Here is an 18,071-nt window from a genome sequence, read left to right as displayed (position 1 = left end):
GATGAAAAAAAAAAAAACAAATAGCGTAAATATATTTAATGAAAATAACGGAATTACATTCAAGTTTTCACGCAAATTAACTAAAACTAAGACCTAATATTTCAATTTAAATCTTAGTTGCCATGGAAATGATATTGCAGTTTGACACTTGTGAAAAATTTGAGTGTACTATCGTCAACAATATTAACCTTACAGTTCTTCGAATTATTTTGTGTCATGGCTGCAAGATTGAGCGTAAGAGAGAAAATTGAAATTGTACGCCTTTCGGGAGATGACGTTAGAAGTGCTAGATAGGTTTGTAGAGTATTTAATGAGAGACATCCAGATCGTCCTCTTATTATCTGCGGTACGGTAAATAAAATAAATAAAATATTCAATGCAACTGGTGCAGTATCAAAAATGATGTCAAAAAGTAATCCTGTACAAAGACGAAACACGAATGACAGGAATGATCAAATTATTTTAGATTATTTCAGAAATAATCCTAATGCCAGTATAAGGAATGCCACTTTAGATTTGAATATTCCACGAGAAACTATTCGGAGATGTCTCAAGGCGAAGAATATTAAACCTTTCAAGCCAAAATTTTTACAGACTTCAAGAAGGCGACGAAGCAAGACGTCTGGAATATTGTTTATGGGCCCAAGGGGAATATTTAAACAATAGAAATTTCCTAAAAATTATTTTATTTACCGACGAAGCCACTTTCACTACAAATGGAGTAGTGTCATCACAGAATTGTCGCTATTGGGCAGCGGATAACACAACACAACAAAGTTTTTGTTTCGGGGTTGAAATTAGATGATTTTAATGTATTTCCACGTGTTAAAACCGAAAGTGACCATAAAAATTATATATTAGCTCTTGTTTTCAAGATATAGTATCATTATATTATATATAATATGTATATTGAGTTTTCAACAAATGAAATATTTCATCACCAACAGTTGGTACACATGTTTGTTTACATAACACCCCTCTCATCAGCTGTTCTTAAGTAGTAAACATAACCTATGTGAGTTTGTCAATTGTACGCACGTGGTTGCTATTGAAATTATCGTGTGAAGTCTAGAATATTGTTTATGGGCCCAAGGGGAATATTTAAACAATAGAAATTTCCTAAAAATTATTTTATTTACCGACGAAGCCACTTTCACTACAAATGGAGTAGTGTCATCACACAATTGTCGCTATTGGGCAGCGGATAATAATTCTAACTGTAAAAGCAAGTATTCCTAAAAAATCAACGTCTGGGATATTGAACGAACGAATTATTGGTCCTTTCTTTTTTGAGGAAAACATTAATGCGCAGAAGTTTCTAGAATTTTTAAACACATAGTTTTGGGATGCTATTCACGAGCTGCCAATCAATGAACGATCAAATTTAATTGTCCAGTTAGATGGGTGTTCAGTTCATTATGCTAGAGCTGTGAAGCAATGGTTTAACGAACATTTTCCAAACCGATGGATAGGCCGTGGTAGTCCGTTTATACAGTGGCCACCCAGATCTCCAGACCTCACAGTTTTGGACTTTTTTCTCTGGGGACTTCTCACACAAAAGGTTTACAAAAACCGCTCAAGAGATAGAAATGAACTTTGTGCAAGCATTCGACAGGTATGTGCAGATATTAGCCCTCAAGAACTAAGGAACGTAATCAGAAACATTCGTAAGCGCTACGACACATGTATCGAAATACGTGGTGGATTAGTAGAGGCTACTAGAATATGAGTTAGAATTAATTGTTGCACTGAATCGAAACATTTCAATAATTAGTTATTAGTTACGTTTATTAAAATTTTTGCTTCATTATTATTTGAATTGTGTGAATGTAATTCCGTTATTTTCATTAAACATATCTACGCTATTCTTTTTTTTTTTATCTGGCGGCACTTTATTGTTGAAATCATAAAAAAAATGATATATTGTGACTGTTAGCTGTGTGAGTTTTCGAATTTTTGAGTTGTCATAACTTTGTTGATAATGAATCTTTTTTCATGAAATTTTGGTCACACCTATTTAGAGGCACTCTGAATCCAGTGGAGTAGCGATTTTTTCAATAAAAAAATCGCTAATAAAAAATCCCGATTTTCGACTAAGAAAAAATATCGTAGTATGCCCTGAAACTTTAATAAACATTTTAAATTTTGTCCCAAGGTAGACGTTTTAGTACTTGACATTTAAAAAAAATTATTAAAATCGATTTACAACTTCAAATTTTAGGGGGTGTTTCCATTAAAAATGGGTCACATTGTATAAACTGAACACACATGCTTCTGATGCACATGCACATCGACCTTTTTGTTGGGTTCGCTTATATTCCATATTCTAAGAAATATAAAAATTGTAATGGAGAAGTATCTTCATACAGTTGTAGGCAAACTTTTCAGTTCAACCTGTTGAGTTATTCCTTTAATTGGAAGTAGTTTTCACAAAGAAAAATTTTCTATTCATCGATAACTTCGTTGTATTTTAACGTTTCGGAAACTGGAATATACCCTCGTCTTGGATTAGGAATTGGAAAAATCTAATGCGTTTTGTAATGTTTCATTCGGCTGCAACATATTTTCAAACAAACATAAAAACTCTCATTTTCTCCACGAAAAATCATTTTCGTTCATTGTAAATAGTTTCCCGTCATTTTTGTCTGTCCGTCTAAATGCGATGAATTCAAAAACTACAAAACAGATTTTCAAACGGTTTTCACAAAGTGATTTGAGAGAAAGGTTTATGTGCATAATTTATTAATGTTTTGTGAGAATTGGTTGAAATATGACGATGTTATCCAAGAGAAGTCGTGGAGGTGGTGCTACCCGTACGAGTTTTCATCCAAAATGCGAATCCCTTTGAGCTATAATAAAACAATTTTCTTCCTATAGTTCTCCAAAACCGTCCGCTTCAACATATATGTCTATTTTACAAGAATTGCTTAGTTTATCCATTTTAATATTTAAAATGTCTTACATGCATATTAAAATCGCCCTTCACACCGAACAATTCAAATTATATTGCTACGATGTTGGCGAAACGCGTCTAGAAATGAAAAATATATGTAAAAATTTTAATTATTATGAAGTAACGGGTCAGTCCATTCCTAATAATCATAATACCAATTATGAAAATGATATAATTTTTTGTTTTTTTTTTTTAAATCAAATGCTAACCTTCCTTCAATGTTTATAGTCCATTTTTTTGGCACAATTTCTGTCTAAATTTTGCGGAATCTTCTTTCCAATCCTTCCTCGCCTCTTTCATGAATGTTAACCGACCCAATTCCGAACGGTATGTTTCCTCCTTAAAAATTGAAATAACCTCCGAGTAGAACCGAATCCTTATAAAAAAAGGATATTATCCGTAATACCTCGAAAACTCGACTCATCATTTATTCATCGGTTTAATTCGGCCTAAGACCGGTCTCACAACATCCGCCGCGCCTCATCAACATTTAAGCAGTCCTTTTCCTTTCAGTGTGATGGAAAACTGCATGAAGGCGCTATATACCATTTGTTGCGATGTTTCCGTGAAGGGTTTTAAAAGGGAAAATGTATCGGGATCGACAGTCCCTGCGTCTCTGGTTGTGGCTCATATTTATTTCATGCCGGATCTTATCTCCGATATGGTTGTTTTGAGGTTTCCCCGGAAGGTTTCAGATGCTATGCACTTTTCGTAATCTGAAAAATAAGGAAATTATACAACTTCAGAAGGGTAAAATTCCAGTAATTTGTCGAATTCAATAAGCTTACAAGCTTACCCAGTTTTAAGTCATGAGACGTTAGTTTCGATTAGTAACAATTGATGTTTTCTATTTGTTCCCTCTAAATACGTATGAATCTCTCACATAAATTTAGCAGGGGCCATTTGATACTTCATGAAAATGTATGATTTGAGCCAAATGCTGAAAATTATCGAACGGTTTTCAAGTTCAAGACGTTCATTAACAGTTAGTATACATGAGTTTTCAGTAACATTGATTGTGGGGGGCCTTGCCATAGGCTCATGCATCTTCAGGCTCATGTTTAATTATTATCTATCTTAATCTAGTTTATGTGTGTTAGTATAGTAACTAGACTCTAGTTCCCCTACGAGTATCTCAATTTATATTACTGGAGTTTTTTCCCAACACCAAATCGTTATTTTTAACACCTCGACACGTGTTTCCATCACCAAGTGATCATCTTCAAAGAGGAAGATTAAAACTAGAAAGTAATGCAAGCTAACCCTATTTATCCTATGGGGATCGAAACACGTGTCGAGGTGTTGAAAATAACGATTTGGTGTTGGAAAAAACTCCAGTAATATTCATTACTACACCAAAGGTTCCAAACAGTGCATCATAAGTATCTCAATTTTGTTTATTTATCTTAATATGAGTCGGTTTTAATGATTCGGGTCTGGATCCGGTGGTCATTTTTGCGGGTTCAGGTTCGAGTAGTCCTGGGGTGGAAGGGGTAAGGCTTCAGTGTATTCCAGGCTGTGTGCTGTCCACTATCTGATCAACAGATCAGTAGGTTATTTATTTATCGTATGGCAGTTCAGACACAGTAACCTTTAAAGCTAATTTACACATATAAGCTAATAAAACAAATAAACCAGTGGGTAATCTTCGAAGAGGTCCTAAATCTGCTCCGTCGGGTCTTCAAGACTCTCAGGAGTCTGGCTTGGGGAAACGGGAGCATCATCCTAGGAGTCCTTCTGGAGCCCCCACGAGGTGTATAGGGGAAGGCCAGTGTGTTGATGGCGGCGGTGTTGGTGCTGCTCATTGTCCTTGAGGCGTATTGGTTTCAGAGTTCCTGAAATCTTAGGTTGATTAGGGTAATTTTTACCGTGTTATACAAATCTTGGGAGGACTATCGGAATGGAAAAGTGTGGATGTTGCGTAGGATTTCCTTCTCGGTTGTTAGGATGTGGTGGGATCGAATCAGGGAGAGCGTGCAGTAGATTGTGGCTTCATAATCTAGGATCGGTCTTATGAACATTTCTCACGTGTATAATCTGTTTAAAATCTGTTTCTACGTTAACCAGCTGTCGCACCCCTACGAACGACGACCCTCAGAAGTCGAAACTTGTGCGAGCTAATGATTAACAAAGTCTTACCTTCTAACGTGTGATTCCTAACACGGGTTGGATGATAGCAAGTGAAAATCGATCGTTCAGACTGGGGCTCGAACCACCGACCAACACGGCAGTCAATTCGAGTGAGTGAACAAAGCACCCACGTCGAACCGCCCTGGCTACCGACCGTGTGTAATAGGGCCTTACTGTCGAATCTCTCGAGCTAACTTCTCACCGCTTTTAGGAGATTAGCTCTTTTTCGGACTCTGTCCAGAGTTCGGTCGGTTTCCTAGTTGCAAAACCTCGTAAAAGTAACCTCCAAGCAGGTTATCGAGTCTTGAAGTGAGAGGTTATCTCGCAAAAGTTTGAGGTTCAAGTTGTTAGTTTGGTGCGTGTTGTGGTATTCGGGTGCCTGAATAGTATAGTTTGGGGTTTGGTAAGGTTCATTTTGATGCCCCACTTGTTGCACCAGTGCTCAAAGTGGTTTATCATTGTTTGGGATTGAGCTTGTAGGGTTCGTGTGTTCGTGTATTAGGGGGGAGAAGGTAAGATTGTGTCATCTGCAAACTGGAGGATTTTTTGAATGGTCGGTGCGTTGTGTACGTAGATTAGGAATTCTATAGCTTTTCACTCGCTTCTCATTCTTGAAATATTTTTTCAGATACATCCATATCACATCAACAGCGTTTACAAAGCATATACGACACACAACTTGAAAATCAGAGAGAGCATCCTTGAAAGAAAGCTGAGATACGCTCCAAAAGAGACTCGAGAAAGGTGGGCATCTAGTCTGAAGAAGAGGCAGAAGATGAGATGGTTTGTCAATGATGGTAGAGGTTATGTTCACTGTTGAATTGGCTAATAGTGACCCATTTTGATGCTGTAGTGGATTCGAATTGATTAAATTCTAGTAGCTTATTGGATTAATTTTCATTGTATTGGTTGATGTTTACCTTCAACAGTGACTACTGATTCAGGTGAGTGTGTCAAAGGGTTATTCAACTGATATGTGGTGTGATGAATTTGATCATTTCATGGATATTTAACAAGAATAAAGTTGAAGAAAAAAAGGTTCCCATATTGTGTTTTGTGGTGTTCCACATCAAATTTCAACAGAAATAATCGATATTATCTGCAATAATGTCTTCTTGGATTGAACTTTGCGTTATTACTTTTTTGATTTATTGTTCTGATTGGCTCTCTGAAATGTTAGCAGCTGCAGATTCGGAGAACGCTGACCTCAATATCCCATATAAATAACAATTTTCTCCATGAAATCGTTTCTGTGCCGTTGATCTTTCCGGTTATTTTAACCCCTTTCTCATTATATGACTTTTCTTTCGCAGCCACTCGAGGTTTTTGTTCATAGTCTTACATCTGTCAGACGCTGGAAACATATCTATTTTCTATGTGACACTCCAATCTAACATTCTATCAGTAAGTTTTCCGCTGGGTGAACATAAATGTCGGAAATTATGTTCTGAGCGTAGTGGTACCTATTACTGTTTTTTATTTTCTGAATAGAGTTTTCACCAGTGAAAAGGTGAAACATTAAGTTTCATCCACCCGTGGGTAATATGGAACCATTTTATTCAAAATGATAATATATGACAATCAAAGATATGAACATCTTTCTGATGGGCTAGAATCTAAATAATTCGGCAATAATCTTTAGAACAGTTGAAAAATATTCTATGGTGGTTTGGTTGGCGTGAGTGGTTCGTTCAGGTGAAACAGTGTCTATAGTCATCCCATGCTAGATATCGCACGTTAGAAGATTAGACCTCGATAATCCTCAGCTCGCACAAGTTTCGACTTTTGAGAGTTGTCGTTCGTAGGAGAGTGACAGTTGGTTAATTGAAAACAGATTTCAAACAGACTACAAAGGTTTTTGTTTTATTCTGCTTGCGGAAAACCTGTGGAGTGCAAAACAACACTGTCGAATGATATTATCTGCTTCTTCTGCTATTTGTCGACTCTCATCGGTAACGCTTCAGTAGAGCCGCACGGGGCCAGTATTCGAACTCGAAACTGAATGGAGCGGCTATAATGATACGAAGAAGTACAGTATCCAAGTTACGATAGAATACATTGTTAAAAATTTGTATGAAACGGAAATGACCATATCAGATGGGATGAATTAATATAGATTGGGATATAATTGAAGGTTATATATTTTATTAATCAGTACTCACATAGAACTAAAAAAAATTAGAGAAACTCCTTATTTTTCGTCAATAATTTACGATTGTATACTCGTTTGGAGATTTATAAAATACTAATTGACTGGAGAAATGTATAAGAAAATGGATTGAATGAGCTTCTCAGTCAAAAGCTTTCGCTTCCAATCGAGAGTTTTTTCAGGGCCTATAATTCATTAAATTGCGGATTTTTTCCTTTCAATAACAATACAAAATTATGTTTGCAGTAAAACAAACTATAAAACAGCGAATTGAAGATATAAACTAATTAAAACATTGAAACATGTTGAGCATTTTTTTTTGTTTGACAAATGTCATACCTCCACATGAATGTCATATTTCAATGAGGATGATGCTTTGATAGGATAATCGTTAACTCTAAAGAGAAGAAGACAAAAACATAATCTTATAAAGACCAAAAAAGTCCTTACATTTCTCGCACCATGTACTCAAAAGTACATCAAAGAGAATATACAATTTTCCACTAAATATGGATTTTTGCAAAATTGGTGACATACGTGAGTCACTGTATTCGTACCATGTATTTCGTTACAGGTGTTCGCTCATGTCCAAATTTTCAAGAGGAAAGTTGATGGTAACGTTCTGCTTTTCTCCAAAACTTTCTCTTGGAGAAAATTTCATTGAATATATCACTGAAAGCAAGAAAAACTCATGGATTATCAAAAAGTTTATGCAATTTCTTTTATTTTTGCATTCAAAACATGATGAATGTCAACGAAGATTTTGACTGGCCGACGAAAATGTCGACATTGTTCATCTTCGAGTATCTCGACCAGAAGTCTTATGTCTTTTCAATGTCACTCAGTTTTTCACATATTTTCTTGTTTAGGTTTATATTTACTTTCTCGTACAAACCTTCCAGAAAATATCTGTAAAAATCCTGGAGGTCTGGCTTTTCCTGACCCAAGAAAAAAGGGTTATATTTTTGGATATGACTCTTTAAGGAAACTTCGTTCTCCACTTCTAGTTCAATATTTGAATCCTCGAGAGTGATATGGATCTACCCTTCTATCGCAATAAGCAATAAAACCAATATGAACGATCCCAAACATTGTTAATCCTCAATGAGCAGGACTACTTAATCTCGACTACTGTAAAAGGTCCCCTTCGCCGCAAATATGAGTCAATACCCGGCAGAGACTTACAACAGTTGTGTCCTACAGATGTAGCCCACTTCTGGTACACACGTATTATCGCGAGCTATTGAGTGATTAAGGACCAGAAAAGCAGTTCTCACCCTTTGAGCTGTCTACACGCTCCTCCGAAACTCTTTTATTATGCAAAAATCCCTCGCCATGCCGTTGTGAGACCGATTTGGTGAACGTTCGTTGATAAAAATCAGGAATTAATTGTTATAACTGAAATGAATCGTCAGAATTACGATTTAGATGAATGGGGGTTTGATTGCTGAGATGCGAGGTCGGTGAACTTGATTTTTATCATGAAGGGAAGAGTTCTGGGTCGAATAAGTATTCCACTGAAATTATTGCATAAAAATGTTCTGATATTTTTGGGTTTCATTGATATCAGTTTCCGTTCATGGTGATTTTGTATTGGCATCAATCTCAATTTCTTTTTTATTTTACTTGGAAAAGTTTCTGTGTTTCTGAATTTTCACCATAAATGTGATTTTATTTCATTTTGTTTGCAAACACCGTTCGTCGAATAAAAAAATTGACAGACAAGATTTACGCAGAAAAAAATTATTTTTACATTAAAAAAAAGCAATTGTGTATGAATTTTCTCTTTATTTTATTCAAAATTATTTTGTTCAACAGTAATTGCTATTAGAAGTAGGAAAAAAAATCATATTAGGTTCCACAAAAATGTATACGATCATACAAATATAATCATAATTTTTTATTCTTGAATCTTCAGAGTACTGTAGTTCAGAAGTTGGGATCTTCATTCATTTCAATTTTTTTTTCTCAAAATAAAGCCAAAAATTACTTGTGCTTCACTGTTTGGAACCTTTGGTGTAGTAATGAATATTACTGGAGTTTTTTTCCAACACCAAATCGTTATTTTCAATACCTCGACGCGTGTTTCGATCACCAAGTGATCATCTTCAAGAAAATCATCTCAAGAAGATTAAACTGTAATCTTCCTCTTGAAGATGATCACTTGATGATCAAAACACGTGTCGAAGTGTTAAAAATAATGATTTGGTGTTGAGAAAAGATCCAGTAATATCCAAAAATAACTGATCAAGATATTAGCATCTCAATAAAAGAATCTATATTTCGCTGAGAGTCAGATATGACTATGTGAAGAGTCGGGAGGTCTGTTTTTAAAATCCTCTTCATCTCTTCTTTTTCTCTTTCATTTCTCAGTTATGTGATAAAGTTTTTAAATTTTTTTAATGTCTGAGTAAGTGTTTTTTGAATTGTTATCTAAGAATCCACAAAGTTTTAATACGATTCGAAAATAATCCAAATTTGAAGTCGAAATTTAACGAAATTTCGAGTTTGAATTTATATTTCAACAAAATTGCTGATTTGAAGATTTAGACTTGATCGTTTTGATCGTGTAACCGAAAAGTTGTATCACCGTTGAATTTATTGCTTGGTAGGCTGAAAGTTGGGATATTTCTAGAATAATTCATACATAGCATATTTTGCAATTCTCAAAATTATTTCAGCTAGAAGTCATTCTATATATCACTGAATTTGAAATGTTTCACCAGACAAACGTCTCTCTATAATCATTCATGGTAGCCGCCATAATTGAAATTGAGTCCACGGTTTTTCAAATTTACTAATTTCTTTGTCACTAAATGGTCCTCCCTGGACCATCCCTGGACCACCCTCTTGGGGACCATCAGTTCTGTATTTTTTTTTATCCTGGAGAAATGTAACCGGAGTAATTCTATTATATGCTTTTTTAAGTACCTTCTGTTATTTGCTTTCATGTTGTCACTTCGAGAGTAGAGGATCCAGCACATGTTTGAATTTTTTCAAGCTTCTCGCATTGCCGAGTTATTAGTTTTCTTGTATGGATTTGAACATCTTTCGTAACAGTTCTGTATATCTGATTTCATTGTTCGTTATCTCATCCGTGCCAGATTTTTATTCCACGAGAGGATATTTCTGTTAGATCTCTGGCTAACCGTGGAACAATGACCTCTGCATTTAGAAATAGTAGCTCCCAGTGAACACCCTGCTACCAATTGTAGAATCCCACCCAGTCTGGAAAAGTTTTTAGGTCTGCCTTATAGGAGGATTTTTAGTTTGTTTTCCGGAGATATTATATGATGAGAAATTATTGATGTATAAGTCCACCAATTCCAAAGTATGTTCAGTATTTTGGTAGGAAATTGTTTCTGAATGCCATAAATATCGTACGCCAATGAGGGTAAAGTGTGAAGTAAGATGCGTTCATTTCGTCCTGAACTTCGCATCGAAACTCTTATGGAATTGCGAGCTGTCAAACGCAGGGCCGATATTATTACTGAAACTCGTATCCCTACACTATTATGGAATGCTGTGAGATTGACGTGACGGCGGATTGAACGTTTCGAGAAAAAGGTCCTTAACACATGTGAATGTCACATTATTTCGCTTGTCTACGGAGTTTGGCGTTAACTTTTGCGGCGCTCAGGTTTATTTTTCACGATTTCAGTTTCAGGTACGGGTGGAGTTTATGATCGGCAGCTTTATCCGAGAACGGTATTTATAGAAAATCATCAGCTTCAATGCATTCTCATGATTTGAAATGATGTTGATGTTTTTTTCTCGAAAATGAAGAAACTGCTTCAATAACTTTTTGGAACTACTTTTGCTATTGTCAATGTTTCATCCACCCTTTTTCAATAACGTTGTATCCCACTGCTGTCACCAATGTTATATTCCACCAATATCACTAATGTTATTTTTATGTTTTGAAGAAATAATTGGGACGTTGAAAGAAAGTAAACAACTTCGTTCTGTAATTCGAATTACAACGATAAATCACACTTTGAATTCATTACATTTGTGATTCTTGCTTGCTTTGATCTTGCACTAGCATTCGAATTAATCTATTATCTGATATCTACTATCCTGTATAAACCCCAACCAGAGGAGGTCGAATGTTATTTGATTTTTTCAATCATTGAAAATTATAATACACACTGCCATGGTGATAATGCAACATCATGGTGTTTCAAATTCGTTCCTCACCATTGGGATCTCGGAAACTATAAGAGATACGAAGATGGTTGAATTAGGGCAAAGTTATGCATTTATCTGACTAACAATATGCCGTTGAGAAAGTTCTGAAATTCCTAGTATATCCGGAGATATCCGGAAAAAAAAGAAATTCCGTAAAATGGTTTTTATTTTTTCTGGCTTTATTTTTCGATGGATTCGAAAATAAATTGTACTCCCACATTGCTACTTTTTCCCTGCTACATAATGATGTTTTCAGATTTGCTATCCTATGTTTCGTCTTCCGGCCACCATCATCAACTTTATTTTTTCTTATGAGCGCTACATTGGATTCTTTCTATTTTGAATAGAATCAGATTTTACCTTTTCAATGATGTATCATAAGTTATAGAAACAGTGTTAGAACATCGGAAATGTATTTAAACTTGTATCTCGAAAGACGACAACCACATCGAACTATGTTCAAGTTATTGGATCATAATCTCAATGAGTTTGGTTCATTTGAAAAGCCGAGGATAAAATTCGGAGACAAATTGAACCAAAAAACTAAAGAAAATTTGATAAATAAGGTATGTATGAGGTAGGTTAGACATTGTATCCTTTTCAATGAAAATAGAACTTTGAACAAATAACAATAATCAACTAAAATCTGAATACAAAAATAAATCATAGCAAATGCTCAAAATGCTGGCCTTGTTCATGATAACACAACTGTGGCCTTCTTCGAATATTATTCACTGCACAATTGATTTCCCTCCTCCTCAATCTTTTGAACTCTCTAACAATGCAGTGTTAAAGGTCCTCAATATTTTGATATTCCCTCTGACCATAATCTCTATTTTCCAGTGTACCCCATAAGAATGTATCCACAACACTTAAGTCTGGAGACCTTGCTGGCCACCTCACCGGCCCATTATTCCTTATTCATTTATCACCAAACCTTTCAGTCAGGTTATTATGCGGTGAAGCGGTGTGCGGTGAAGCACCATCATGTTGAAACTAGATGTTGTTATAGTTAGCAAATAGTTTTCGAAAATCGACATTAAAAACTGGTGATAGATTTCTCCATTCAGAATTCCGTCAAATAAATGAGGACCAAAAATTCTATCTTTGTAAATTCCTGTCCGCACGTTAACACTAAATCGCACTTGAGGTCGAATTTCTCGGAACTGCTGGAGGTTGTTTATGTTCCAAATGTGTTCGTTATTTCGGTTGAATATCCCGCAATTCATAAAAGTGCTTTTATTTGTCCAAATTACATTTTCCAGGATAACAGGAGAATCAGGTCTTCTTATTAGCCAATTACAAAATTCTAATCGCGTTTCGGGATCACCTGGATGCAATTTTTAAGATATGTGTATTTTGTAACATTTTAAACCGCTATTTTTGAGATGTCTCCAAGCACAAGAACACAATGTCTAACTTACCTCATACGTACCTCATTTATCAAATTTTCTTCAGTTTCCTTGTCTATTCTGTCTCCGTGTTTTTTTATGCTTTTCAAATGAACCAAACTCGGTGAGATTTCGATCCAATACTTTGAACATAGTTCGATGTGGTTGTCGTCTTTCGGGATACAAGTTCAAATACATTTCCGATGTCCTAACACTGTTTCTATCGTATTTGTAATAAAATTGTATCATACCTCTTTTTTCTTCATTCGTGCAAGCCTTTTTTCTTCATTCGTGAAAGCCATTTTTCGACAAAAATTCAATGACTTGTACAATGACAAAATGTCATTGAGTGTAACAGATTGAAAGTCAAATTCAGAAACATTAAAGTCAAATGCTATTTCAATAAGAATTAATTTTTTTCAATATCTCCAATTTTCTGAGAGAATCCAGTCGCCCATGAGAAAAAATAAAGTTGATACTGGCCGGAAGACGAAACGTCGGTTAGCAAATTTGAAAAAACCATTATGTAGCAGGAAAAAAGTGGCAATGTGGAAGTGCAATTTATTTTCGAATCCTTCGTAAAATGAAGCCAGAAACAAATAAAAATTTCTGTTTTTTCCGCATATCTCCGGATATACTCGGAATTTCAGAACTTTCTTAATGGCAAATGCACAACTTTGCCCCAATTCAACCATCTTCGTATCTCTCATAGTTTTCGAAATCCCAATAGTGAGTATCGAATCTGAAACATCCTGTATATGAGTCATAACTCTGCAGTCAGTGGTGGTGCACTGGGAGACAGTGGTCTAACGGTTTTATTCAGAGCATACGTCTTAAGTGCCTTTTACAAAACGAAGTTGGCAAATAAAGAAAATAAGGAATAAGGACCCACAATTAAATATAAAGGGTTATGACAATCTATGTTTTTGTGAATAATTTGCATACGAAAGTTAAAATTCAAAAATGTTTTTCGAAGGCAAAAAGACTACAAGACACACAAAGAGATCTTATTACTGAAAGTTTCTCCCACAAATCCTGTGAGTAATCGTAGCCACTATGTGAAAATCTCAGCGAATGGCGTAAGATAAGTATGCCCCTCCCGGGTTGAATGCCCTGTGTTGAAATCTTCTCCACACGGTTACTGTGTGCAGAACATCCCATCTCGTCCATCCACCCCCGCTCATCCAGAGCTGTCCTCAACTCACTGATGGGCACTTCAGCAAGATTGACATCTGACCTCTTGTAGTGGAAAGTCAGCCTTTAGATGCTTTTACTTTCTAATCTAATGTTTACTTTTATCGTGGCTTTCCTAACTGAAATTTTGCATGGGGTCCGCAAAAAACTAACCGGAGACGAGTGTTTTTGTGTCGCGAGCAAGTGTTGTTTTTCAGTGAGTCTGAAAATGAGATAAATTCGAAATCTGGTTAGAAAATTTTCATACTTACCGAAGCCGCCTTATAGTGACTCTCGGGGGTAGTCTCTGGTTCTGCTTCGTTAGCCTCCTGTGTTTGTTCCTCTCTCAGAATCTGGGGTCATCCCTGTTTAGTGCATTGTGTAGATCGCTTAGCTCTGGATTGTCGTGCGCTCGAATTATAATGTCTTATATATGCGTCTACCTAGTGCATGATCAGATCTAGATCCCGGAATATGTAGCTATTCGGTACATATCTTGGAGCGTTTACGGCGGCCCTTACGCACGCATTCATAAACGACTGGATCTGTCTTCTGTATGTCGCTACGCACTGGCCCCAGAATTATCGGTAATATTACGGTCCTTATCATCAGCAGCTTCACTTTCAATCCCATGTTGCTTCTTCGACCTATTATTGGTAATATGATTTGTCGGGAAGATCTCGCATTGCCTATTCTCTACCGTACTTGAAACCTGAATGTTCGTCTTTTGTCTAGGGTGACTGCCAGATATCTAGCTTCGTTGGTCCACGGAATCTCTTGTCCGGTGAAGGTGACATTTCCTTCCAGATGTACCATTCTCCGTGTGAACAGTATCGCCTGACTTTTTTCAGGGTTTATACTGATCTTCCAAAGGTTGGTCCTATCCTCTAATATGTCCGCCTGTTGTTGCAATTATCTGGTAACTTGCGCATGGCTAGTTGCTCTCGCCAGGACAGGTATGGGACTGACATTTGGAGTATTTATAGGTATAAATTAATTGCTATGATGTTGATTGGAAGCAAAGCAACCAAGCCGCCAGTCAGTCACAGCACAGTAGCCAATCAGCTCCACCTTCGATGATCCATCATTTGATCCCAATTGTTATAAAAAAAATGTGAGATTACACTTGCGTCAAAATTTTATCCCTTAATTTTTGATGGTTCACCTAGTAGATTATACAACTCGTTACTTGGACGATTATAAGTCGAATTTTCTCTTTTACGACTATCAAATTATTGGAGTTAGAACAACAGTAGGTTCTATTGGATGTCTTTCGGGGTTAACTAAAGATACATCGAATATTTCCGCACTGAATTTGAACCGATAAAAGATCTACGACGCGCCTCATAAAAAATCGCCGGAAGCACCGGATCCGATACGCTTCTCTCTCTCTCATTTTTTTTTCGAAACATAATTGCAGCCGAGTGCAGCTTCGGCACGACATGTTTAAATAGAATTGAGCCAATTTATGAAGTGACAATTATTTGTAGGGGTGGCCCGTTTGACGGACGACCGTCGTGTGTCTTGTTCCTCGTTATTAAGAGGGGATTGACTTTTATGACGGCAGCAGCGTCAGTGTTTTTCTTTTCCGTCGCATCGGCCGGTGTCATTATCGTATTAGGATATGTTTAATTCTGACTTGATGAGATGACATCGCGTTCCAAATTTCCGACTGATTGAAGGGTTAGGGGCATGAATAGTGTAATGATTTGGATCACGAGAAGAACTGACGGTGAAAGTTGGTATTCATTCATTTACGAGAGGAGTTGGTTCTATACAATTCATTTTTCCAAACTCAAATTTTTTGCCTCTTTTCAACTTGTTACTATATGATGTCGTTAAGCGATCTTAGGCCAATTTTTCTCTACGAATTCAAATCGACCCAAAGCTCTGCCGAAACAGCCCGAAAAATAAACCAGGCAGTTGGCAATGATGGTGTTAATGAACGCACTGTTCGATGTTGGTTTGCGATATTTTGGTCTCGACCTACATAAATCCAGTACGAGGATTTGAGGACGCTGGTGTAGACTCTATAAACGGTGCGTGGAATGGCGGGCATATAGGGCGTAGTTCCCAAACGGTATTTGATGCTTTAAAACGAACTGGAAAGGTGAGATTAACTATAACGGGTCAAACCATAACAGCAGAATCCTATTGTGAGGAAATCGATGAAATGTATCAAAAATTGCGTCAGCAGTAGCCGGCACTGGTTAACAGAAGAGGGCTGATCCTTCTCCACGACAATGCCCGTTTGCACGTTTCATAAATCACTCGCAAACTGAAAGCACTCCAACATTTTTCTAACCGGTAGAACTCTCGCAAATCAGAACTAGGCAAAAATGGCCGTCGTCGACTTCATCGAATCCCGATCACACAATTGTAATACTGATGACGTTATTATTATTATTATTATTATATCACGTTGGCAAAAGTGCACTAATTCAAATGGCCCTTATTTCGATTGAATTGAATAAACATTCATTGAGATATTACAGTGCAAAGTAGATTCATACAAGAGGACAAAACCTTTGAAACAACCTAAAATATTGAACATGCTTAACTTTTCATTAGAATCCTTGTCGAAGAACACACGAGTGATTATTAAAATATCATTATCCTACTATCAAATGAATGACTGGGTTCAGTTTTACTATCTTCATTAGGGTTTTAAGGCTGTCGAAGTTTGGAACTACATCCTGACGTTTCGTCAGCACGTGTGGCTGGCTTCTTCAGAGGTTTATTCATCTTGATGATTCATCCTAACCTAACCTCTGAAGGAGCCAGTCACTGGTGCTGGCGAAACGTTAAGATGCAGTTCCAACCTACGACAGCTTTCAAACCCGAATTAAGATATTGACACTGAAAATCTCGGCCGCGAAAGCCTTAAAAAAATTAATCAATGACTGGGTTATTTCAATAAGTGAAATTTGGAACCTCTGGCGTGAAATCAATCAACTGGAAACACTTTTTCCTCGCCGGAACCAAAATACTGTCCCTCTGATAGTTAGCTGATGAGGAAAAAGTATTTTCGATAGAAACTGGCTTATTGTAATATAATAATGATAATGATATAGGGTTTGCAGTATTATGATTTTGTTCATTATTGGGAAAAAATTGTTAGTGCCCAAACCAAAGAAAATATGAACTCTTTGTAAAAAACAATTGATTATTATAATTTTTTGTGCAAAGTGATGTCAGTTATTGTGCCTGAAAATGATAGATATAACATGACAACACAATACAATAGCAAGCGGTTGAAGGAAACCGTTTCAAATAGCCGTATATTTTCCGTATCATCTTCGGAAATTACAACAAACATGATATTTTAATTACACCCCTTTATCGAGAAAAAAATTGTACCTTATTACAACCATTCATTATTCAAAAACACTCTGTGTGGTTCACATTATATCTAGTCCTTTTGTTCTCAAATTAGACACGAAACACAAAGCAATTAGCGCCAATTAGATGTTGATTAAAGGTATGCGTTTGTGAGGTTGGATATAAAAAAGTACGTTCACATTAACAACGTATAAAATAATTTGTTTATGTTCGAAAGTTTTACTAACAACAATTTCTAGTTGTCAATTTATTTCCAATTGACGTAAACACCCCATTACAGGTAATGCTAAATTATATAAGTATGCAGCTTAAATACATGATAAATAATTATTTACTATTAACACAAATTGGTGAAATAACGATATATGAAATGGAGAGAGTACAATAAAAAACTAATTACTATTTATGTGCTCATTGTGATCAATATTATACGACTATAATTATGAATCGGAATTAGAAATTACATTAGGCTTCTAGAAGAATGAACATTTTGTATATGTTTTCAGAGATGAAACTGACCTATATCTATATATATATATATATATATATATATATATATATATATATATATATATATATATATATATATATATATATATATATATATATATATATATATATGATGTGTTGTTTTTCCGGGTGTTCATCCGTTGTGTACTATTCGATAGTCGACGTTTCGCCATCATCTAGATGGCATTATCAAGACGAGTTACTGCTTCGCTTCGAGAGGTGTAACTGATGT

General features: G+C 36.0%; 2 protein-coding genes across 3 annotated transcripts in view; both read left to right on the top strand.

Moving 5' to 3' along the window:
* LOC111512561 (sperm-tail PG-rich repeat-containing protein 2) overlaps positions 1-5,968 on the top strand; it is an 83,027-nt gene extending 77,059 nt beyond the window's left edge. For both annotated transcript variants that reach the window (XM_074184461.1, XM_074184462.1), the window contains exon 10: positions 5,712-5,968. In XM_074184461.1, the coding sequence (XP_074040562.1) occupies positions 5,712-5,903 (192 nt within the window). In that variant the 3' untranslated portion in view covers positions 5,904-5,968. The remainder of the gene's footprint in view (positions 1-5,711) is intronic.
* Positions 5,940-18,071, top strand: part of unc-5 — a 706,638-nt gene continuing 694,506 nt past the window's right edge. Inside the window, exon 1 of the mRNA XM_074184449.1 lies at positions 5,940-6,027. The gene's annotated coding sequence lies outside the window, so the exon portion shown is untranslated. The remainder of the gene's footprint in view (positions 6,028-18,071) is intronic.

Source organism: Leptinotarsa decemlineata, unplaced genomic scaffold (genome assembly GCF_025532065.1).
Source record: "Leptinotarsa decemlineata unplaced genomic scaffold, Ldec_3_MD MMD2_tig00026354_RagTag_RagTag, whole genome shotgun sequence".
Taxonomy (NCBI): domain Eukaryota; kingdom Metazoa; phylum Arthropoda; class Insecta; order Coleoptera; family Chrysomelidae; genus Leptinotarsa; species Leptinotarsa decemlineata.
Note: the sequence above shows the minus strand (reverse complement) of the source record. Positions and strands in the feature narration are given on the sequence as shown.